Consider the following 26822-nt stretch of genomic DNA (forward strand, 5'->3'; position numbering starts at 1 on the left):
GAGTCAAGTCAAGTCAATCAATTTTCAAACGTGAATCGAGTCAAGTCAAGTCACGAATCAAGTCACATTTCAAGTCAAGTTGCCTTTTAGAAAAGTATGTATGAGGCATGATTATGTCATTGCAAATTGCTAGCTGTCTGAAATACAGTTTGAGTGGTCACTGGTCATTGATTCCGAACCGATGAACGAATATAGAGGTAAATAAACACGCAAGATGGCGCTGTATCACTCACATATACGTAGAACTGTTGAACTACGTAATTGCCTAGCTACAGTTTATAGTTACCAGCCAAAATATAGAATAGAGAAACAGATTGATCATATGCAATACATTACCCATTTACAAATAGATATGCTACAATTCGAGCTTGCGCCAATGGTTGATGACTATATAAACTATATTAGAATTCAATTACAATAAAACAATAGGTTTATTGGTTAAGGTAAGAATATAGAACGGAAATAGACATTTTGCTATTTTGTCACTTTACTACCAGAGATACGACAACGTAAGCTGTAAGCATCGATCACTTCGTTTGCGGTCAATTCATTTGTGAGAGAACAATCAAGGCTCAGTGAAACGCACGATCATTGAATGATTGGTCGCTTTCACGGGTTACACCAGCGTTTCGCGAACAATCCGAACATATTCAAGATACGGTGATTGTTATCGACAACGATTACTTGATGACTTGAAATTGACTCGTGAATTTTGATCCGAGTCACGAGTCAATCCCCATTTCTGATACTCCGAGTCAAGTCATGCGAAAAAGATGACTCGAGTCATCCCAACCCTGCGAAAGTGTGTATTAACACCCGTGCCTCACCCGTGATATACGTGTGCGAATATACAGCCGTGGTGCACGAAACCAGGACCTTCATCAGACTTACACCAAGGTATAAATCTAACAAAACATTTTAATCCAAATGACGCTTGGACGTGTGGACGTAGTAAGGCATGCATATGCACGTAGGCACGTATGATTTATAAGCTCGAGATAAGTATGATAAACTGAGAGGAAACTGCAATGAAGTATAGGGTAATCGAGCGTATATACTTACAATAATTCGATAAGGTGCACAGGGCAATTGTCGCTAAGCAGTAACAGGGATATCCTTAAGCAGTAAGCACCATAATTTCCTATATACATTCTACATTACAATCATACAAGTGCGTTTGTGAAAGTTAATCGAGCGTAACTAAATTCTTTTCTCCCAACTCTCTCTGCAACATTTCTCTTCCCATATCAGTAAGATGTCGAGACGACGCATTTATATCGTCCCGGGTGAGAACCCCTTTGACCTTTGACTTTCTGCGTAGCTCAATCGTGTTGACTATCTGGTCCTTGATCGTCTGGAAGAAATAAAATAATCCAATAATTGACTGAAGTATAAATAGACGTTTGTAATCTGTCATTTGTGTCGTACATAAAATTAGAATACAGCACTATATTTCAGAATTTATGTGGTTTATAGACTTTCGTTCCACTTAATAATATCGAACTTGTCATGTCCACCCATAAACCACTCACAACGTTCTTAAAATCACGGTCGTATAGTCAAGTCTCAGCCACACGAAATGAATGAGATTATAGAAACAGAACCAAGGACGCATTTATGAATCGCAACACAAATATGAGGAAAAATTGATTCAATTTATAAGAAAGTCTACCGATATCTATCTTCATCCGATTAGAGTATGCGGTCGGATTCGGATTGGATTTGCGGATTTTTGAGAAATATTGTTCGGTCAACTCAATTGGAATATTTCAATTCAAGTCAATTTAATCAATTTCGTCATTCCAATAAATTACAAGGTCGCGATACAATGACCGACAGGACGGTGTCGAAACGACTCGGAGTAGTCTTTGAAATCTGACACCCACCTGATCTACGCGATGTAAAAAGGAGGCATGCACGCTGAACGAAAGTAAAAAAAAAAAATTCATACAGGACAGGTGACAAAAAGAGGTGGCATATGTGTCGGAAGGCGAGATCGGTATATCTGGCACTATACTGTTCGCCACTGACGTTTGTTATGATCCCGACGTTTAAACTTGTGCTTCTGCTCCTTCGATAAATAGTTGAGTATCATTGCATTATGTCGCGTTCAATTAGGTTTCTATCTTATTGAAGCACGTTTTTGATGGTTAGTGCCTCACGATTTTCACTAGCGAAAATAGACTTGAACCTTAGATAGGGACCGCTCGTTTGAACACTTGTGCGTGTAAAAACCATTCATTCACAACGGTGAGACGCTGAGAAAACACCTACTTCTATGTTAATCAGAGTATTGTACTCCATCAGCTTGTGAAGATCGTCGAACGACTCATTCGAGTATTGGAAGTTGAAAGTTGAATACGTGGAGTCCGGATCGTCGTAGATTTTAAAATGACCGCTTTGGTCTTCCGAAGACCGTGGTATGCCTGCATGAGAGATACATTGAGATCAATCAATTCACGTTAAAACCACTACGATAGAGGTATATTTTTCCTTCGGGGACAGGTTGCTCCCCGAATTATGTGTGTATTTATCAGTTTTACTGTGAATAGAGAATATATCAATAATATATAACAAACGTTAATAAATTGTCAAGGCAAAAACAAAGAAAGACTAACAGTTTCGGCAATTTCTGACGGCTTTATATTCAGATAAAACATCATGATCACTACCACAGAAAATATATTCACTCGCTGATGAGCAAATAATCCACATTCCGAATATGCTCTAATGATATGCGAAGGACGCACCTGGAGCGGAGAAGCGGCGGAAACTTCGGTTGATTAGCGGGAAATGCACGATGATAGGGGCTCTCTCGTCATCCTCGTCACGGAACACGTAGCATTCTCTCACGCCCTTCTTAGGATCGTACACGCCGGGGTCGATCTTCGGAAACGGAGCATTGTGAATCCGCGCCCACTTCTCGGCGAGAAGTAGTTCCTTGAAATGGCGAAGAAAGTCAAACTTCCTATATTTACGGCGAGAGAGATATCCGTAAAATTGAATCTCAGATTATAGATGGGATTGGGGAAAAATCGGGTACCTGAGTGATTCGCGTCTGACTCGAGTTTTAGGCTTCGAATCGGGTCGCGCTTATTCCGGTATTAGTGATCATGACGTCGTAACAGTATCGAATGATGTGGAACGTTCAAATATCTATATGCTATGCATCATCATAGAATACAATCCAAGTTTCACATCGCATTAATGATATTTGGAAATTTCTTCCACCATGCCTATTTCATTTCACTTTGTTAATGATACGGATTGGTCACGGCTGCGCAGATTTGTCATTTCCAGTAACATCCGCAGTTTTGTACTATACATTCCACCCTCCCCACCCCCCGTGCGAAGCGGATCGACAAATTCCCTGGTCCTACTTAAATCCTGTTTTTTTTTTAAGATCCGGTCCGACTCATAGGCTGGATTATAGAAATGACCGTGGTCCGGTCTGAAAAACTCCAAGAATAATAATTTACTCACAGGATGGTATTGGAAATTGCTTGAAACAATCAACAGGTCATTAAAATCTCAAAGATCCAACCCAACCCTTATCTGAAGTTATTGAGCCAACTTGGACTTAGAATGTGGTTTATTTCCATGAATGTTTCACTTAAATGACTGATTCGAGGGTGGAAGTAAAAAGTACTGATCCGGCTCTATCAAAAAAATGAGAAAATCCGGCCGATTCAATCCGGTTCCTGTCAATGCTTTTCCCTTTGTGTGCTGCTATACGAGCAATCGAGGTTTTAAAGATTATATATAATTGAAAAAAAGTATCGAATATCATTTTCGTTGCTATATTAACTCTTGGTGGGAAGGAGGGTACAATTTGAGTACTCGAACAAAACCATTACTCATTATGGGAATCATTAGAATTATACTCGATTGAGATTCCAGTAACCTACTCGAATCATTGTGCTCAGCCCACGTTATAGAGACGTTGTGGCAATAACGACGAATGTTATAATGAGACAGTTAGAGGTATGGAAATAAAACTCGTGGCACGACATCAGCTTAGAATATATGATTTTCGAGAGGTATCAATACCTTGAAAGGATTGCTTTCGTCGGTCTGTCTTGCGCTGAAGTCAAAACTGATGATGATGTCGACCCCTCGTTGTGGACGTAGCACGGGCGGGTACGGGCTGTTGAACGTCAGGCCCGCGTCTACGAGGTGAGCTTGTTTCTTGTAGCATTGCATCGCGTCGCCGATCATGCTAAATTCATCCTCTGAAACAAGATAGCACTTTTCTCGCGGTGCCTTTGGAGGTTCAATAATCGCACCGATTTATTGGGCTCTCAATTAACGTATACAATGTATATATCTTTGTCGGTGTCTACTGTGCGTGGGTACAGCGTTTTTTAGCCAACCAAACCATTTTATCAAGTAATCAGTAAAAAGAAGCTATTTTCGAACAGCTTATTGTTAATCATTCGTGAGCATGGCGCACACTCACCCTCTGCGATTGGTTGAGATGACGAAAATGGCGAAATGGAAGAATATTGTTCAGTGAAAGACCTCGCATGAAATTTAATATCCTTCCGGTGCGTATTCCACGATTCTGAAAAAAAAACACGTATTACCCATGTTATTTTGTAATGTAATAATCCAGTGAAAGACAATGGATAGCAGGGATGGAATCGGACTCATGAAACACGGAATTAAAATCTGTGGGTGGACACTGCGCGGCATTGAATGCGTACAAACCTTCATCAAGCCGGAGGAAGTGAGAAGTCGATAAATCCAGGTGTTGGATTGAGATTCATCATCACGGTCTGTGTCAGAATCTGCTCTTGACTTTGGCCGCGAAAACCAACCACCATTTTCTTGGTCTCTGCAACATTATACAGCGAGAAAAATTTAAATATATTAATATAAATGATTATTAAATTATATTTTAAGTTTACAAATTAATCCAGTATAGGTATATAAATATTTAGTAGGCCTATTTACTACTGGAAACGATCCAGCCGCTGAAATTCGAATAAGCAGCCTATGAATGACTGTGCTCATTAGGGTTGTCCAAATTTCGAAATATCAAAAATGATGCTTTGTATAATATCTAGAGTCCAAGCGATATTGGATGTTTGGGCCGATACCGATAAAACCGATATCTAACACCTTCACCGATAACAATGATATATTCAGCCGATATCCAAATAAGGTAGAATCTACCTCAAAAGGCGCATGTTCAAAACTGCAGAGCATTTATATCAACAGCTTTAAAGCTATTGTCACACTGTAAGCTATATGAAATACAGCAATATTATCAGTCTAACGGTCCAGGATTGTAGGTTTCTGACTTCGTGCCACCATGTTGTGACGTCACGAAAATTGCCGATATATTTTCAATTCCGATGACCAATACCGATAATTCTTCCTAAGTGTGATATCGACTCGATATTATCGGCGAACCGATAATCGGTCGGGCTCTAATAATATCTCATTTCAAATACATTATTATTTATGAAAAGCATCAATCATCGTGTAAGAAGCTCACAGAAAAGGTGTTAAGATTTTGCGTAAAGCGTTTGAAAGTATAGTTGTGGAAGAGTGGGCGTGCCATCGATTTTGGAATGGCGAAAAAACTGGCCAGCTTTAAATTACGACTTTTGATTGGCTAATCGGCTATGATTCAATGATCCCGATGGCGGAAGCTTACTAGTTAGGTGCTTCGATTTTTTCAAGAAGTCTGCTAACGACAGTGACTCCATGAACGGTTTATAAGCAATGATCATACACTGCTGTCCTACAACAAATTACCTACCTAATCCCGGTTTATACAGACTACCGATCTAGATAGTTGGTGGTCAACTATAATCACTGTTTTTTAGAGAAGTTTGAGTTAGAGTTGCTGATTTAGGAAATGAGTAGTTCCAGTCTAGATTCCGGGCAACTAGTAAACGAGTGCCGTCGGGATTTGCCGCGAATCGTGATACCATTTCTTCGTTTTATGATGTTCTTGCAGCCATTGCTAACACAGAGACTCATCACTAATAACAGTGATGTAGCCTGGGGTGGGTGTAGGGCACGCCCCACATCACTGACGTATCACACGGTGTGTATGTACTGCTGTAGTGACCATGTTTGGCTCCACCTACCCATGTGGGCAGAAAATGCGGCGCACACTACGAATCCCATATATTAGTGCATAGTGCCACCAATACGCCAGGGGTGTTCAATTGTGACGTAACAGTTGGCTGTTTGGGAGTTACAATCGAAAATATCAGGCCAATATGGCTATTCGGTTGAAAAAGGTTCTAGACCAGTGCTCTTCAACCTTTTTCGACGTGGTACACCCTTTTAACGTTTGCTCAAAGCTCGTACACCCCTGTTCATTAGGGGTCTTCAAAAATGACTTTTTTTCTCAACTCGTACAGGCTACTTGATAAAATTGTTAGGCTACCTAACTTAAGCCTACACACCAAATTTGGTTCAATTCCAACCGGTAGCCGCATTGCTACGGGAGAAGAAAGTTTCTATTTATTATATAAAATAAATACCGAAAAATTTGAAATTTTTCTGTTCACCCATGAAAGTATTAGGTTGTCTATAAAAACGATGTTCTTCAAATTTGGTTCAATTCCAACCGGTAAAAGCGGAGTTATTGCCGTCAAAAAATTTGGATTTGAATAAAATGGTATTTGGTCACAGAGTCTATTCGCAGCCAGTTAAGCCGCCCGCCACGCAAATTGGAATTTATTTCGTGCCAGCCCAAAAACAGCATGACATTACGAACGTTAATCAACCTAAATGAGACAGTATTGGGGAGAGAGTAGGTAAAGTTACTGCTGCAGAAGTGGTAATTCAGATCAGCGATGATAGCAGGCGCACCAGCCTACTACGTATCAGGCCTGCCCCACACCACACACAGTCGATAGTAGCACTTGGGCTGCAAGAGATGTCAGTAACCTCAGATCGTATACCGCTATACAGAGTCTATTTTTCGCTAATTTGCATAACTAATAACAAAATACTAAATTGCAAATGTATGGCGAAGTATTGGACATAAAATCGGCATTTTAAAACTTAGGGTTTCGATTTCAACATGGAAGCTGTTTCGACCCTGGCTGGCTACGTCACTTCATTTATGTGCATTGCGGTATTTATTAACGTCGGGTAGGAAGTACCGATTCAAGAAGTCTGAGCTATCGCGGCGGTTCCCTCACTATCACTAAAAGACAAATGACTAGCTCAGGGGTCGGCAACCTTTTGTCAGTCGCGGGCCAAATTTCGGGTGTACAACTTTTTGGCGGGCCGGAATTTTTCTTAGTACTATATTTTACGCTCACTTCGGTTCTCCATCTCCTACTTCTACCACCTTCGTTTTATGGCGTAACAATAGACTAATACGATGTAGGCTACTATCATATCGTAGCAATGCCGCATTTTTTCATGCAGCGCTGCACTGCAGATTGAAACTCATTATGAAACGGCGAGCCGTATTCTTATGATAACTAACTATTTTGTCGCGGGCCGGACGATTTCGCTTGGCGGGCCGGATCCGGCCCGCGGGCCGTAGGTTGCCGACCCTTGGACTAGCTGCACACATGTTTGTTAACTGTATACTTTCCAACACCGAACGGAACCATTGGTCTATTGCCGACGGCTAAATGAATAGGAGAAATATTTGCTTATGACATCACAATCAGGCGGTGTGCAGTATTACACTGAGATAACATCGTACCATATTGCTCATTAACCTGTGCGTTCACCTGTACTGGCCCATAAACCTGCCTTTGTGATAGCTAGCCATCGGCTCATAGTAATTCGGATCTGGTACACCCCTGTACACCCCTTCCGAGTGGTACAGCCTTTGCAAATTCTGGTACACCCTAGGGTGTACGACAACCCCGGTTGAAGAGCACTGTTCTAGACCACTGGTGTAGGGAGATGAAACCGCTCCAATTTCCAACTTGGACGGAGGTTAATTGGAAAGCCGATCCTATTCCGATAAAATAAAAAGCTGCTTTGGAATTGAATATAGTTTGCTGTGTTTTAGTTGTTTACTTATTTAGTTAGTTGAGGATTTTAACGGTCGATGCAGCTTTAGTTCATGTTACGAGATTCGAAAACTGATTAGTTCAAGTTCTGGTTGCGCTTTTTTAAAAATCAAGTAGGTTATAAAAGTAGGCTATGACCTAGGCAGGTGTAACTCCCTGGTGATTCAAATACGTAATCGGCAAACAGAAATGCTCTCATACCCGTTGACGTCCACGTCCTCCTCGTCGCTATCACTCTCACACTCGTCTTCAGAACCATTTTCTAACGGAGACTCGCCATCTGAAGCTGCGATATCGTCTGTCACAATAGTGGGGTACATGGGGATTACACGTAACAAAACTGTGAAAAAAGCGTGTCATAGAAGTGTCGATAACATACCCAACTCTGCGTCAAGACGCTCCTTCTCGTCTTGCGAAAGTGGAGGAGACGGATTCAGTAGCCTTTTGAAGAGTATGGAAAAGGCGCTTCCCCAGATTCCCTATACGAGGCAATATACACAGCGATCAGGATTATCTAATACTACGGAGGATATAAACTGCTAAACTGTTGAATATCAGACTAGCTGGACCTGTTCATAATCTCATTTTGATCGAATCTTAACCACTCGTCTGCATCTGATCGAACTAACGTTAGTTAGGCCTACACTTCTTAAATGAAACTCTGATTTCGGGACGATGGTTAACTTTAACACGAATCTCCTAGCTGTCTGTCATTCATCAAATCCCCAATATTCGGATATTTCAATGCGATGTGGTTGTCTTGGAGCTCGTTTACCATTGGTCATTATTGTACATGCGTTTATAAATCCACTTCTAGCAATATCATATAGGCTACTCAGGAATCTCGTCTTCGAATTAATATTGTAAGATGGCACCACCATAGGTGGTCAAATTAGTCAAGAAATCTACTCAAGTAGAAGTAGAAGTAGCGACGAAAAAATCTACTCAAGTACGAGTAGAAGTACTACTTCCATAAGCAACCTAAAACTACTTGAAGTAGAAGTAGAATTGACTGACTTTAAAAGTACTCAAGTAAGTAAGTAGTTATTAAAACGATCCTAATTCGTTCACATGGATTGTAAAAAGGGGCAAATTGAGCTATGCGATAGGTGACGAGCTTGATTCATATTGATGCATACCAACAGGTATCCAATTTTCGATAGCATAAGTATTCGTCCACATCTTGCGATGAAAATGATAGTATTTATATGGAAATGCGATGCTAATCCTCTGTTTTCTCGAACAGCACGTTTTAGAAAATAGCATGGTATGGCGCCATTCTCCATAATATAAGGCCCGTATTTTAGTCGAAGAGCAATACGGAGAAGTTGTATAGGATACGGTGTAAACACTTTGCGAGATTAGTAAACGTTAATGAAAATATGGTGGACCGTAAAAATGCCATATTGTGTAGCTTTATTTCCAGAAATTAAAGGCATTACTACACTTGCTTTTATACTCATACATATCTGTTATCCGGACAAAAGAACTGATAATAATTATAACTCAAAGTATATGATACTGGGAATTGAAAGTTAAACATAAATATTACTTCTAAAAGCAGAACATGTATTTCATGTTTTTAGTCCAAAAAGTTTCAAAGGTGGCATGCTAAAACAGCTCTAAAACTAAAAAAAAATTCAGAGTCCACTTTTCCAGATTTGGACACGCCATGGACATGGACATGCTAGATTACGATATGACAAGTAAATGCTAGATTGCGAAACATAAGTTTCAAGCGTTATGATGAGACATATATACTGTGACGAATTATTTGATATAGACGAAGGGTGACACCGTGGTGTGAACGGAACCACGTCAACCCTCTACCTAAATTATATTCACCGATACTTTCGTGAAATCATACTGGTCACTCCGTATCCAGCACTGCGCGCGACGCGCGACGAAAATTCAGGGCCTTACTAAACTTTTTTGAAAATTAAATGTTGATACTCCATGAAAACAGCCCCGAAATTCCTCAGGCTATCTTCCTGATTGGAAGATTGAACTACTTCTACTTGACAAACTGAAAATAGCGAAAAGTAAGTAAGTTGATCACAAAATATTACAAAGTAGAAGTAGAAGTAGCGAAAATCATATCTACTTGAGTAAGTACCAGAAGTAGAGGAAAACTACTTGAGTACTTCGAAAAGTAGAAGTACTTCGTTACTGACCACCTCTGGGCACAACATCATGTATGCGACCCTATGGCCTATACCCATTCTGTTCAACTGCCATTTATGGAGTTCGTATGTATTTTGAAAGCTCAGTTTACTAATATAATTTCTGTTCTCGGATTACTTTTAAATCAAAGTATAATAGATCTCTCTTGCTGCGAACAAAGCCACCATTACCTGTAAAAAATGCAGGGGACTTTCATCAAACTTCTTCACGATCACTCCTTTATAAAATTTGCTACCGAAATCTTCAGTCTTCAGAAACGAGCCGTATTTGGCCGCGCCAATTTCGTACGGAGTGAATTCAATCCATTCTGAGGAGCAAGGGAAAGATTGAAACCAGTTAGAATCTCCCAGCACGCACATAGGTAATCAACGTCAATTGTGTGAGTCGTGTAAACTTATAATTACCATGAAACGACATTGCCGAGATACTAGATTTGACGCGCAAGCAAGTGAGTATTGGCATCGGCGCCCGTCCTTCCTTTATTTTTAATTGCATATCCGAGAGTTTGCTGCAATCCATTTTCTAAACACAAGAAGACATCTGAATATTTTTCGGCCGAGAAAACCTTGGCAGTTATTGATATGTAATCTTGTGTAGCAGAGCTGGGTACCATGATTCGAGTACTCCTGACTGAATCGAGTATTATTTCGAAATGATCCGAGTAAGCAGGGAGAGATGATTGTTCGCTCCTTGCTACTAAGAGACAATTTAGCAACCAAAATTATAGTTTCGGCAATATCTTCACTGCGGACGGATTTAAATCCAGATTGATCGTCAGCTCAGCATAAGAACAATTGTAGTACAAGCTATACGCACGTAAGCGGAAATGACGTTTCTGTGCAGTCGTCATTAACCACAGCATTCTCAGGTGTAATTGGATAAATGACAGTAAAAGTACCATATTACCTTCAATGTGATATATGTAGGACTTGCCTTACATTCTTCGTGGTAATAAAAAGGTATATATTTGAAACCTCCACATATTCAGACCGTTATAACGTCACGAGGAGTGATGCACGAATAATCGAGTCGACTTGAAGCCGAATGTACGAGTCAGAATTGAATTACTGCTGTTCTCGATTTTTGCCAGCCGTAGTATATTTGGGTTGTATTTAAAACAAGCATGTTTAAAACAATGCCCTTCTTTGAAACATGTTTTTTATTGTTTTTTTTAAGCCATGGCGTCATGAATATTCAATAGTGGTGTCCTAGGGGATTGACGTTGACAATTTAAAATATGGGGTAAATATAGCTCTTTTGGAAAAGATTGTTATGAAGGTTCCAAACATCCCATATCGTATATGTGGCTATATATGGTGATAATCGTTTGTAGGCTCATGCAACATGTTCTTTGTAAAGTATTTACACAATTATGGCATAATTAAACAATTTAAAAAAACACCTTTTTTTTCAAAACAACATGTTTTAAAAAAAGTCTTGATAAACAACCATTTGTTTTAAATGCAACCTTAAGTATAGTGAAGTGATATAAGTCCGTGTCTCAAGCCTCAGTCTACCGATCCCTTATGAACGCGTATGGTCGACTGCAATTAAGAGCGTGATATGGTATCTTACCTCCGGGCCAAGAAGCGTTTCTGCAATCAGCATCCCAAACAAGTCCGTAAACGTCACGGGTTGTCCTTGCTTTCTTTTCTGTCTCATTCTTCTGTGGCATTTCACGAAAATATCCGGACGCAGAAGCCAAAACGGACTCGAGTCGATATTATGGCGAATTTCACTGTTCGATGGGCTCACTCCGTGTACTGGAAAGTCACGGTGTGCGTAGAGCGTACTGAGATACCTGCAAGTATTGATGTTGCGAGTCGACCGGGCTGTGATAGCATACCCCGCAAATTATCGACGAAAGTAAATGTCGTAAATATCAAGTATCTTATATATTCAGGTGGGGGCAAGCACCGTTCAATAGCTAGAAAATTTTGTGCTTTTCCAAATTAGACTAGCACTAGAATTATAGGTAAACAGCTTTTTTCCAAATTAGACTTCAGTTAGCAAGCATTAGATTGGCAAATGTATGTAGGCTGCACCAAGATTGGCTTGTTTCGCACTGTACCGTTTTTCTGTAGCATTGGCGGAAAACCAGATTTTAGATGAAAATATGGAAACAATTTGAAAATTCCATTATAATTATATTAGCAGTATGTTGCTCTATAGTTTCCCAAATCTTAATGCAGTTCGGCGTGAACCTAACCCATCTATGTTCGCGTCGTAAAGTAAGCTCTAAAATGGATTTCTCCTGACTCTGATCGTACCAGCTTGATCCTGATAATCCACCGACATAAGTGGCACAATCCAAGATGCCAGAGTCTTGAAGGGCTTTCATCGCTCCAGACATACCGACCATGGCGCGAAAGCCTCCACCTGAGCCGAGAATAGCAACTGAAGGAGTCTGAAAGAAGGCAATGTTTGATTACAGCATTCACTATTACTTGGCCACTGCTGGTCTCACTTCTCGTAGAGTCTTGGGGCCTGAAGATCCGAACAGCTTTTTCATTGCAAGATGCACCCGCTCTTTACGCTCATTTCTGAAACGTTTTTCGTCGTCACATAGAGCAAGACTGTAGCGGATGTCGGATGTTGTTCTGTGTAAATACGGTAAAGATATGATCAAATTATTGCGTACGGTGACGGATCATATGCTCTATAGCAGGGGTGTGAAATATACGGCCCGCCAGGCGATTTAATGTGGCCCACCGCCCACGTAGAAAATTCTGAGATATTTTTGTACGAAATACCTCAATCCAATAATCATCCAGACTAGAGTATAGACCAGTGGTTCTCAACCGCCCGTCCGCGGACCGGTGCCGGTCCGCCAGGTATATTACAATTTTATACGTTAATTTCAAGATGAAATATGTTGAAGGACGAGCCGTCGATAAAATAAATAAAACTTCAAATTTTAAACTGATTCAGAGCTTCGTGAGGTTGCATATATTAGGTCTGGAAAGATGTTCGATTTGACTTCAAGTTCAAGCCGCCGCGTCATTTGACGACATGTAAGCGATTAGCATGAGCTCATTCACCAAATCGAGCAGTTCGCGCAATCATTCGTTTTCGATAAATTCATTTTGTGCGGGACAGTAACTGCCGCACCCCCCCCCAATTGGAGCGGGAACGTGTTTGAAGGGGTCCAAAATTATTTCGTGAATGAACATAACTTATATAGTAACTTTTGACACATTCTACTACTTTAAAAAATGCTCGCTTTGCGCCATTTAGTATCACAAAATGTATTCATTATTGGGTGCCCTTCCTCTAAGAAATACACATGATTTATAGAAATAAGCATTTTAGCGTAATCCATTACCGCTCCACGACGCACCAACACATAATGAAGTTCAGAATGACATCGGACTCCTAAACGTGTTCCAAAAATTCGGCAGCTAGAAAACCTTTGCCTAAGTCCTTTGTTGACCGAAAACTTCGCCTAAATGTCTGGCGCCGAATCTCGCCGACCTGGCAATCTGTGTACCTCAGGACAAATGCCATACCACAGAAAAAAATTATTTTATAGAAGAAATAGCAATTTGGAATCGCGTGTGTCTTTTAGCTTAGAACTCGATTTCAATATCTATTCTTCATATAACAGGCCACGAAATAATAAAAGGCCCTCCCGGATATGTTTAATAAATAATTACACGCCCTAAATTTTCGAAAGCAACACCTCACTCAGCTCTATCGAAACATTTGATAATTCTGAAAGGATAAAAAAAAAATATGGCAATATGTATGCAATTATCAATACTATTGACCGATTCAGTCGCGAATTATAGAAAATTTTCACGCTCGGTGCGATTAGGTGACCTAGACTCTCTGCCTATAGGCAGAGTATGAGTAGAATGAATGTGCTCACAAGTACTGGTGAAAACATCCATACAACTGTGAGTGTGGAGTCATTGGGGAAACCCCCAGAAATTTGGTTTATCACCCTATGGGTGGCCCAAGATCAATGTTTTTTTGAACTGACGAAGTGCATTTTTGGCCCTGAATTTACGGATGGCCTGGCCAGGCATAGCTGTTGTCAGGTGTTTTCATGCGATGCATTGTATTCGTAGTAGCCTATTTCTGGTGGCAGTGGGCAATAATCAAGGTACCACGACAAAGTGCTTGTTTTGACTCCGTAACAATTCTTCTCTCGCTATTGTCGAAGAGAAGAATCTTATTCGAATTATTGTGGTCGGGTAAATCCACGGCCTTCAGCGCGAAAGACTTTAAACGACTTTCGGCGGTAGCACGTTTATCTGGGCGAAGCGATTTTACCTCGACTCAGCAGAATCACTACCGTAAAATCATATGTATACCATCACGAACATAATTAAGTACGATCAAAACTTTCTAAATGCCACTCTCTAGGACCATATGCTCGCAAAAACTGTTGAATACATTACATTTTGAGTTAATTTCAATTTTTAAAAGTCCCCCGATCCGCCAAATATTTTTTGAAATTTTACTGGTCCGCGAGGTGAAAAAGGTTGAGAACCACTGGTCTAGACAGCAAATGTCGTGCATGTTCATAGGCCAAATTATTAACAACCGACTGCGGTGTTGTGATTTCGTTCTAGTGACCACAAGCAACATTGCCACCCGATTTGGAGGGAGCAAAAAGTGCCCACTCATTTCGCAGTTTTATCGGGAAATCCAACAGAAAGTGGTAATAGAAAGAAGCGAAAACGCCAATGCGGAACCGTTATATGCAGTTTACGTGGAGAATATTGTGGTTAGCACCGTTGTTTTAACAGTTCATTACTGTGTTTAACTAGCTAATCATCGAATTTTTGCCAATTCCATTGTTCGTGAATAAGGTGTTGCTACTTGCTAGACTAAAATCCCTATGATCCGCGGTACAATATAATATGCTAGATAATAAAGTATTCAAGCGAAAAGCAAGGGCACGAGGTAACAAATTGGTATCAGTTGACTGGTCTGGCCCGTGAGCGATTAGAAGATTTGAATCAGGCCCACGACGCAATTTAAGTTGGACACTCCTGCTATATAGCAGTGGTTCCCGCCCTTATTTTCTTCATTCTCCAATTCTGATTTTTTCAGATTTTTCAATCCCAAAAACCTAAAATACCTTGATCCAACCCTTAGCACTGCCTTATTGCTCTCATCAATAATGATTGGTAAGATTTGTTTGGTATCGACTTTTTATTGCTACAAGTTAAGACGCCCCAGGATTAATAGTGACGAATCGTATCAAGAAAAACCGATATTGTGCCAGTTGCTCATCATTTTTCCGAGAATCCGGATCCCGAGGTCGAGTTTACTATTGTCCTATTCTCTTTTAACATTAGTTATTACGTTGTATCATAACTTCACTAGAGTGATATGCCGGGTGTCACGGACGATCCATTTGCTTATTTTGGAGCACCTATAAAGACACAAACTATCTGCGACGTCTGACAGTAGACACAATGAATCGCCTTTTAAATCAACCTTAAGCTTCTTGTGCACCGGTAACCCGTAAAATTCTACGATAGCTTTATTGCACGTCATGCCGCTCGTATGCTAAACGTGTCTATGACCCCAATATTGCTTATCCGCGATGCAAAGTGAGTTTTTGTGTACAACACGCCGTAAAGTTAGCGACGCATGCAGACGATAGCACTCAACTGGTATAACCGTGATTGTGGTGTTATGACTCCGTACTCATGTATATACAGTGTTTCCAAGTCCGCCAGTTTATCACCAAAAACCCTTGAATTCACCACAGGTGGCGAATTCCACACCGGTTGGGAATCACTGCTCTATAGTCTACTATATAAGGGATCAGTGTTGTTGCTACAATAAGGATAATAATCTGTTGCGTCTTCGTTACCAGCATCAAGTTGAAGTAACACTGGTGTCTCTAGTTTATCGGATGCAGTTGATTGGCTTTATCTCACAAATATATAAATTCATTTAAATATTCCGAACAATGATTCGCTTTAGGACTGTAACGATAGCGTACCATCGTTGTTTAGATGTACCAAGCCATGCGTGTGATCCTGATGTAAGCCATGCTCTTGGTCTGCTGTGTTTCTTATTTAATTAGCATATTTAGTAATTGTTTACCTTTCTACAGGCACAACTAGTAATTAGGATCAATGATGTTAGTGTAGGATTGTTGCCGGAATAGATTGGTAATATTAACATTGTTAGATAGGACGCAGTAGGCTAGTATTGATTCTGTTTTTGTGTAACTTTTAGTTCGCCGTATCACTTCCGTGTTTCCATTGCAATAAGAATATTCTGCGCCTTGGCTTTAGTCAACGAATATAATGAAGGATATACAAGTGTGGATTTGGTTGTGGTACGTGTTGACTACCAGGAGCCTTGCTACGTAATTCGAGTTGGATCTTGAAGAGCCGTATTAAAGAGTAAGGACATCCAGTCTACAGATTCGCTTGCTCTTCTTTTACGCAATCCATAAATATGATATGTAGAGGACTGGGAATTTACGAAACTGAGCCCCGATAAAGATGACCTTGCCGCCGGAGAGTAGCTCTAGTACTCTTTCTATAGTTGCGGATTTTGAAAATCCAATAGTTTGTACACGTCTGATAATGTGATAATACAATGCCATATTGATAAGATAAGCTTGACTTTGCATGCGCACGGCACACTGCACAATATATAAATAACATGATATAAGGGAGTCAGGTCATCGCCTTACAGTTTCAGTGATTTCGCCATATGTAAATATGTTGCATGGTTTAATGGATCCCGTGGTGCTTTGACTTAAAATAGTTGAAATAACATTACAATTGAAACTAACTTCAATAAATCAACTTCATAAAATTGCCTAATTCTTGGTATCGTTCAATCGTATACTGTTATAAATTATGATTAGGAAATCAGCACCATTCCTGATCCTCATATTGATAGTATAGTGAAAATCCCGATAGTCATCATATTTTTTTTACAAAATCACCAAGTTAAAAATTATGAATTTTTAGGAAATATATTCAATATACTTACATCTTTTCCAATGTGAATTCAAAATCAACTTCGCGCACCTAAAACAAATGATGCAGTCTTAAAATCTGGTGTCGGCTGGCGCATTGATTATGACATAATTAACTCCCGACATCAGTCGGAAGGACTTACTGCAATTTTATATGAAACTTTTTATAGTTGATATATTATGATTTAATGGTTGTATCGTTACCGACTGGTACCGACGATACGATCGTAATTATCTTGAAGTCAAAAAGTAATTATTAGACATTTCAATACTGTAAATGCAAAGCACAATGTCAATGAAAGGCAGCGGACTCACTATTCCAAACCATGCTGTTTTTACTATAATGTTATTACTACTAATCATAACACCCTACCGATGAAAATTGGAAAGTCTCCGAAAGCGTGAGGTCTTCCGTTATATTGCTGATATCATATTCGACGCTACCCAAGCTCCCGTCAAATGTGTAGTTGGCGTCCATAAGAGTAATCTGTAACAGCAGCAACATTACACGCAATTATTGATTGCGTAACGACTATAAACCGACTGTACAGGGTGCTCGGATAGTTGGGTGCTCAGTACGCGTAAGCGAAAAACACAGACCAGAGACACCCTACACCAGTGGTTCCCAACGTGGGCGATTTGGCGGTCTAGCGAGGCGAAAATACCGAAGGGGCGATAGGGGGCGAAAACGGACAAAGGGGGCGATAGGGGGCGAAAACAACGAAGGGGGTGATAGGGGGGGCGAAAACGGACGAAGGGGGCGATAGGGGGCGAAAACAACGAAGGGGGCGATAGGGGGGCGACGGCGCGTTAAAACGACTTTATTGGAGTCGGGACCGTAACTTCCGCATCACAAACCCCCCAATTGGGGGTGGGGGCCCGAAACCAAGGAAGCCCAAAATTATTTCGTGAATTAACATGAATGATAGAGTAATTTTTTAGAAATTCATGTGACTTTTTCAAAAAATTTTCGCACTTGGTGGGACTTAATATTTTCATGTATCTTGATGTTGGGGTCCCCTTCACCCAACAAAAATACGCATGATTTATGGAAATGGGAGACTTTGGCGTCGGCCATTACTGCGCCACGACACACCAAGACATATGAAGTTAGAGGCCATGTAACATGCGACTCCGAGAAGTGTGCCAGAACGACCAGCAGCGAAAAGACCTTGGCCGAAAAGGAATGCCCTTGTGCTGACCGAAAACTTCCATACATATACAATATGTTTAATTGTCCATTCGCGCCTCATTCGCTGGCGTCGAATGTTCCTGTCCTGGCGACCTTAACCCTACAGGAAAAATGCCATCCGGCGAGGAAAAAATTATTTGCCAGTAAAGAAATACCAATATGAAATCATGTACTTCTTTTACTTTGGTACGTTTTGACGATTTCCATATCTTCTGACATAGCAGATAGGAGGAGGTCATGAAATAGCATCATGTGAAGAAGTCAATATAACAACGATTCCACCCGAAGATGTTTAATTATTATTCAGGGGTACTACATTTTCCAACATACCACATCGACCATATTGACCGATTCAAACATGAATTATATAAATTTGTCGCGCTTGGCGCGTTTAGGCTAAATACGTTGACTCACCAAACAGTACATGAAATAGGGTATAGCTGATATGTAGCGACAAAAAGCCCACTGGCTGAGGGGTCTGGGGTTTGGCTCATCACCCTATGGGGCCAAAGACCAACGTTTTTTTTCGGAGGGGGTAGGGATGACGAAGTGCTACTTTTCGGTTCCCAATATTTGGGAGGCGATGATCTGTGTGGAGCTTCAAAAGGGGGCGATGAGTCGAAAAAGGTTGGGAACCACTGCCCTACACCATCGCCATCAATGCACTAAATTCTGGTTTGTATGTGAGGGGTTCATATCGTCAACTGAGTCGTTTGGCACTGTGCCTGTTCATTTATTAATTTATATGTACCTATTGGACATACCAAAGTCTATATCTGGTGAAGGTATTAGATGCAGCTGGCTGAAAAGGACGGATAAACAGAATCCCTTTGTCCATTATATTTATCTTCTGGTGAATACATGTTTACTAGTCAACAAAGTGTGATGGTTATTGTTTTTGGTAAATCAGAAATCAATAGTATCTTAAGGCATCATGGATTGCCTGAATGGATATATTGTATGGAGCAAGTTACGTTACCTTCGCTACGATATTGCCTGGTTTCGGACGAGCGGCCATATAGAATTTCAAGATTTCGTTCCATTCCGGGGTTTGCGTATTATTCACGTTCCTCGTGCGCTTCGTTGCCTCGGGACTTCCGGGGACATTCACGACAATATACGAGTCGGAAAGATCAACTGCAATTGGAAGACGTACGATTATCGATTGGCAATCCCACGAAACCTTTAGTGTTGCGTAGATATTTCTAAGCGAATATCGCAATAATGCAGTGATAATTTGGCGACATCAGACGGATGCAGTCGACATGAAGAAATTGTGTGCATTGGAATCAGGTGCGTTCGACGCCCTTTTGAATGCAGTCTAGGTTCGATTTAGCCGTCGCGAATATCACACGTGGATGATTTGCTTAGCAAGACCGTATGTTCTCAAAGCACGGAATGAATGGATCCAATATGAATATATGAGAAGCATGATTCGTCCAAATTGAACGGATTATGTGTTGGTAAATAGATTACAGTGGTCAACACATATTTTTAGGCAGACAAAGTAAGAGTGGTATTGGGGGTTCTGAAGGGCACTGATTCCGAATATGACCTTAGTTTTTTCAAATTGGCTCTATTTATGGAGATAATCCATGGAGTTATTTTCACTAAAATCTCATATTTTCGCTGTAATGAATGGATAAAAAATCGGCTCAGTTGTACTATAAAGTTTATAAATTCAATCTACTTTTTATTTTGACACGCTGAAGCCTGTTTTAAATCGAAATACATCAACAGAATTACATTTCGGGGTATTAGATTTATCATAATTGGAGACTTTTACGGATATTATGTAAATAAATAAACTTCAATCACGTATAAGTATTTACCTGAATACTCAAATAACGTTGCATTAATTGAATCAGTTTCATGGGCTGCATTTTCGAAACCACCTATTTTAAATTCAAAATAATCAATTAGAATATAAGATTAATAACTTATCTTAATGCAAAATTGGTTCTCGTACTATTTTCGGTTGTAAGCAATTTAATGCAGTTTTTTGTCTGGTTTCAGCAATAATCTGCCATAATATGTTCGTCGTATCTGCACTGATATATTTATTTTGTTGTTTTGATGTATTGGTGGAACCTTTCCCTTTTCTATTCCCTCGTATCAACAATATTATCAGAAAATATATCAAGATGACTGAACAGGAAGTTAGATTTAATCGTCATGCTTGCTCCAAGGTTTCCATATGCAGATACCAATTCTCTGACGAACTGTTTGTAGTTAGGTGCTTTGTGATCTTCCTAAAAGTTATATTTACTACATCCCAGAAGAGATTCCATGCAGTGAGCACCTTTCCTAAGAGAGAGAGAGAGTCTTTATTTTCATCGAACCAAAATACATAACAAACGGCAGTGATGGTGGTACAGAAAATATGCGTTCACAGTATTCGGTATTAGATAGGAATGATCGATAAGACCGTGAAGGTCATCTAGTCTGATTGTAATCCTCAGTCCGTATTCGAATCTATGATCCATCAAAGATTCCTGATTTATGCTTCTCATTTGTTATGGATACTAGGTATACCGTACCAACTTTGTTGGCTTCACGGAAAATTATCCATTTACAAGTGAAAAGAAATGAGACGCATATGAGTATATTAGTTAAACTTTCCAGGGACAAACTTGATAGCTTTATACTCCTCTTTCATCTTGGTAGAAAGACCAATTGATACAGGAGAAAATATATTTCCATTGTGCAAAAGTATCATTTTTAGGCTTGATAAACTGCTTTTTAACAAATCAAGTTCTCGCATCAGGTCATGTTAATATTGATGGAATAACTGAGATTGACATGAGTGTTCATCATAGTCAATTGTCCATTTATGTGCATGTGCAGTATAAAAGTAAAAAAATCTAAGATTTACTTCCTACCAAGTGAAATATTCGAGGGTAAATACAGTGATTCTAAGCTTTTTAGGGGTGTAAATATTTTCTTTTCTAGAGCCAATCTGGCAAAACCAATGTGATATTCGTAATCAGCAACCTTGAAAACCCCAGAAACGGCTCCTAGATGTTCTGCCAATTATTTTTTTTCATTTTGTTGACCACTGTTATAGTTTAGCGGAGTCTACACGGTACAGGACTGTGCTCGCGATAAGTCTTGGCCAATGCTAGTAAGCAAAGATACTGGTGCTGCTTGCAATCAAAATATCTTCGTGCAAACAGACTTTGCAACTAAATAATTCTAGTTGTCAAATTTGACTAATGACAGCGAAATGTCAGTAATCAAAGTATAATCTATTTTGTGAAATGATTCTAGAATTATCTAGTGGTCCAAGTCTGCTATAGAGTCATGTAGGAAATTTGCTATGACTCTAACTGACTTGTGACTCGACGGTAGCGACCAAACTCGTAGCAAACACCACGGTTAACACTCACAGAAGTCTCCAAGGCTCCCTTTCGTGATTCCTCTCCCTCGTATCACCCGCACCGTTAACAGGTAGCATGGCTCGTGAATCACCTGAACAATTGGAACATATATGCGATTTCACATTGTCATTTAGAGATTTATATTTTTAATATTTATTTAGATATTGCATTTAGATTACAGCATGCATAAGTTATTTGGCATGCATTCACATTACATGGGAAACGTGGAAATAATGGGAATTCCTATAGCTGTACACTCTAAGCGAAAATAGAGTGTATTTTCACCCATGTACCGCCTTTGATATACGTGTGTGAATAAACACCCATTCCAGACCAAACCAGAACCTACCTCAGGCTTATACCGCGGTATAAATCGAGTTCAACATTTATATCTAAATTATGTATGCACCTAGGAACGTAAACAGGTATATGCATGGTATGCAAGGTATACGGCCGCAATATAATTCTGAGTTAGGTTGTGTTTTCGTGTGCCACCTTTTCCCGCCCTTAGGGTGTGGATACACATTCTTTTCGATAAGAGTATACATTGTAAATCCATGAGCCGACATTGGACAAATATGTGGAGACTTTAGATTTCCACCACAGTGTGAGGTGTAGTCAGGTATACGGGATTTTCAGGTTTCAAATAAAGCTTTCTCAGCCATTCCAACTAGTGTAAATAACTCAAACGCACCAATCCCTATAGACATATATCCGAAGGGTGTTTGCGAGTACCACCTTTTTGGATTCCATTGGATGGAACACGAAAACAGAACCCCTGATATATATTCCAGAAGAATTCGTGTTTTGAGTCATTTTCAGCCACGGACATCTGTGACTCCTGTGACCCCATCCCCACCCACGGATCTACAGGGAGCAACAATATGCGCCACATACGCTTTCCGGCAATGTGAACGCCGGAAAACATGTTGAAGACTCCCGATGCTGGATTTACGTTATATTTCCACCGTTGTTGCTGACGATTACCGCTGACAAGTGTCAGCAGAAAATGTTTTTGCCTATTTCAGCATGAAATAATATTCCAGTGTATACTTAAGTTGCGTACCGTCAAAAGTTTCACCGTATAAGTTGCGGGTGAATATTCGCCACCACCAATAAAAGACATTATTTTGAAATAACTTCGTGAGTTTGAAGAATTGACTACAGTGCTGCCTAGGCATTAGTGCGGAGCGGATCGACAAATTCGCTGGTCCTACTCCGATCCTGTTTTTAAAGCGCTGGTCCGACCCGAAAGCCAGATTCTAGAAATAACCGCGACCCGGCCCGATAAACTCCGATGATAATTATCTACGCATAGGATGGTATTGAATATTGGTTGAAACAATGCAAATAGGAAATTAACAACTCAAACACCAAACCCAACCCCTATCTATAGTATTTATGCCAACTTGGACTTGGCATGTGGCTTATTTCCATAAGCGTTTCACTTTAACTATTGATTCGAGTGTGGAAGAGGGTAAGGCTGTCATTTCTTAGTTAAAATTACTGATCTGGTTCCGATGCGACTCCGGCCGTATCAGAAAAAGTACTGATCCGGCCCCGAACCGGCTTCGGTCAAAAATGAGAATATCCGGCCGGATATCAAATACGGCTCCGGTCCATGCTCCGCCCTACTAGGCTTATGTGTGCTGCGTTAATTTATACTAATTGGCACATGGCTTCTGGTCACATTCATGCGAGGCGTATTACTCATAACGTATAACAATGTTATTTAGGATTCCGGTGTTTCATTGCCTACACGCGGTACGCGTCGTCCGTTTAGAAAGGGAAACTGGTGGCCACGGAGTTACGTAATATTTAACGAGCGCTGTTACTAGTTACACAGCCAATAACCAGTCGATTATCGTCATTAGTAAGAGAAGCGAGTTGCTATCGTACAGGTCATTTGCCCAAAACAATGCATCACCTCGAAGAACTGGAACGGATCGGCTTTTCCTTTCAATGGCGTGTTCTGTGATGAAAGTTACTGCTTTTAGTAGAATACATAGAAGATGAGTAATCTCCATTCGCTATGAAAACGGAAATAGATCCGACAGTCATTGAAACTCAAATTAGAAATAGGTTACGCTTGAGGCGTGTCAAGAGCTATAATGTGTTCCAATAAAACTAATAAGTAAGACCATTCCGTTGAATAATTGAGAAGTATTACTTCAGTATAGGATTCCCAAATATTACTGAAGGAATTACGACGTGAATTTCATAGATCCACACTATATGTCTCAAATAAGAAATGCTTGTAATACTACCACCTATTTTGTTGAATGTATCGACGGTGAAATGAATGGTGTCATGATTGCTTCCTGTGAATCGACACACTATTCTGATAATGTCGTTTGTATCAATTGCCACGATTCACACTAAGGGCATTCAAATGATAGTCGATTATACCCTATGCGATGCACTGTGCACATGTTTGATAGGTCGAATAACGCGTGCGCAAACAAGTCAAGCACAGGAAAAAAGCGACGATTGACGTTAGAATTTCTAACGACAAAGCAAGTGCTGACGGTGCTGGCTAAACGATACGCGAATGATAAATTCGTGTTAGGGAATCCTTCTTTGGATCTGGTAGTCGTTCAATGAACGTTTTATCACGTACACGCTCAAAGATGGTCAAAGCAGTCAGCATTGAAGATCACGTCTAGAATTAGAAGAAATGCCGTTCCTTTATATTCAATTACAATTAGAGCACTGGTGCAGCTATGCTAACCCACGAGCCACGGAACACATGTTACCATGAGCTGCAGGATTTCCGCGAAACGCCACATTTTCGGCTATTCATAAACACAAACATCTGTCGCAATACACATCTAATGCATTATTGTAGATTACTGGTACACACTCTGCGTGAGCAGAGTGATAAGATCGCGAAATCATCAAAACATTCATCTTCATCATCATTGGTTTATTAGCAATTTGATCAGTTCAATAGGCCTACACCACAAAAAATGTGATTCAATGAACAGACAGGAAGGTGACGAAGCGACTTGGAGTAGTCTAATTTTCACAAACAACGAACTTGGAGTAGTCTAATTTTCACAAACAACGAAACTATGATTATGAATATTTATATCACCTCGGAAAGTGTAATCGTAATATTCGGTCGAAACGCAACAGCGTGATACCAATTGCTCAATTAGAAATAATAATCTAAATACTGGAGATAAAATTTGTATTGCAGTAGGTTGGGGTTTCGATTTCAAACTCCCATCTCTTCTGTGTACGCCACCGCACGCGACGTACCATCACAATATTCACAATTCCATTGCTGATCTAATTGCCCGCAACCAGCGGTATCATCACAAATCATATGTAGGAGTTGAGTGTAAGTAGAAACCGAAGTATGCAGTATGAAAAATAATATTTTGTCGAAGGATTGCAGACTGAAGGATACTTTCGAGATCGTAAGATGTATCTTCCCGACTAACGCAAAATGACTAATGGTTATACAAATAGCTACGAGCATTAAAATACATTTAGTTAACGTGAGAGAGAGAGAGGATATTTCATTCAGATGTTGTCGCAAATTCAGTCACAAAATCGTTACAAAATCGAAACATAACCACTTGCGTAGGTAGGGAGGATGTGGTAACTATGAAACACTCACACCGAAAATACTTGTAGAATTCTCTGTGATAATCCCATGATTACACTACGCGAATTTGTCAACAATGGGATGCTGGCAGAATCTTTCCTTACATGCACAAAACTTCGACCTGCGTGAGTTATGGGGTTTGTGAAGTAAATTTAGATCGACATATACATTTTTCTATATCACCTTCCAGACTAACAAACCAGCCATTATTTTTGGTTTGAAGTATAGGGCTTGTATCAGGGTATATAATGTCACATATTTTTTGAATCAATATCATCTTCGAGTGGACTGTTTTCAATACAATTACAATATTTATAGGGTGGGGGACCGATGGTACCAGAGCCAAATCAAGCAAAATAGATGGACCAACTATAATTACTTAACAACAGAAACGCGCCTACATATATAGAGGCTGTACATCATAGTTACCTGTGGTGTTTAATCGCTGTTACAAGGCATTTGAAAGTCAAAATGTCGATTTGCGAATAATATGTATGTGACAAGTGACATTGATTTTGTAAGTTTGGGCGTAAATCGAACGTGATTTTATGCCAACATTTGTGTTGATATAATCTATTTCATTTTTGAAGGTGGTGACAAAACATTGTTATTTGGCTTGCTGCAGCTTAGATTATAGTACACAACAAAAAAAGTTGACAAACTTGAGTTTTTGAACGTATGTCTCATAGGTACCGTGGTCGTGTGCCTTTGGACCCACCGGGTGGGGACCGAGGATGATACGCTCGAGCAACAAATTTTAAACGTATATAAATATTTTTTTATGGCGGATATCCACGTAAATATCCGCGATAGGCAGAGCTTGTATCGAAGTGTTGAGACAGCAAAAGATCTGCTATTCTCGGCTTAAGATTTGAGGGCCAGAGATCATTTTTCCATTTTTGATCCATCGGTACCACATCTCCCATACATAGTAAAGCTAGGCAAAACCGACTTGCGGATTTTGAATAGGTAGTGCTTCTTCGTCAATAACTACCTCTGCATATATATTGGATATAGTTGCGCTGTGCGGTTTCTCGTACAAATTCATATACATTATAAGTTCCTGGAATACTGAAATTTCTTACTGTTGTCGTGGTGGTGCAGTTGTGATTGTTGACTTGCATGAAGTTGCCAAGATGACGCAAAGTAACTCGTACGTAAATGTAAAACTTTGAATAATATGAAGAAAGAGTAAAACAATAAGATTAGAAAATGATGATCTGCAGACATCGGACGATAAACACATCGATGGAATCGATTCCTACTGCGATTACTTCGAAAATGCATAATTACGATTACAGCAAAAGCTAGCCGTAGTCGATTACGAAGGCAGGAAAAAAGCGATCGCGACTTCATTAATTTGCTTCTTAAGAATTGGCCTGACACATTATTCGAAGTCAATTTCACTGTTATAACGATTGAAATGAGGATTCATCGTAAAAGAACTTGAAATCGTGATATATCCGTTGCAAAAATCTAT

The 26822-nt window shown here is 40.0% G+C and overlaps 1 protein-coding gene across 1 annotated transcript; it reads right to left on the reverse strand.

The window, feature by feature from the left end:
* Positions 1 to 862: 862 nt before the first annotated feature.
* LOC145440565 (cytosolic phospholipase A2-like) lies at positions 863 to 26573 on the reverse strand. Its single transcript, XM_080318205.1, is given in 20 exon segments — positions 863 to 1354; positions 2275 to 2426; positions 2751 to 2940; positions 4051 to 4232; positions 4460 to 4495; positions 4498 to 4564; positions 4711 to 4837; positions 8208 to 8304; positions 8386 to 8485; positions 10361 to 10497; positions 10595 to 10712; positions 11766 to 11991; positions 12461 to 12597; positions 12658 to 12790; positions 17169 to 17206; positions 17528 to 17641; positions 19326 to 19483; positions 21736 to 21817; positions 23654 to 23698; positions 26428 to 26573. Coding segments are annotated over 20 exon segments (2346 nt in total). The 5' UTR covers positions 26467 to 26573; the 3' UTR covers positions 863 to 1186.
* Positions 26574 to 26822: the final 249 nt, after the last annotated feature.

The sequence above is a fragment of the Botryllus schlosseri genome, chromosome 6 (genome assembly GCF_051294905.1).
Source record: "Botryllus schlosseri isolate E-star chromosome 6, Bs_hap1, whole genome shotgun sequence".
NCBI classification, from domain to species: domain Eukaryota; kingdom Metazoa; phylum Chordata; class Ascidiacea; order Stolidobranchia; family Styelidae; genus Botryllus; species Botryllus schlosseri.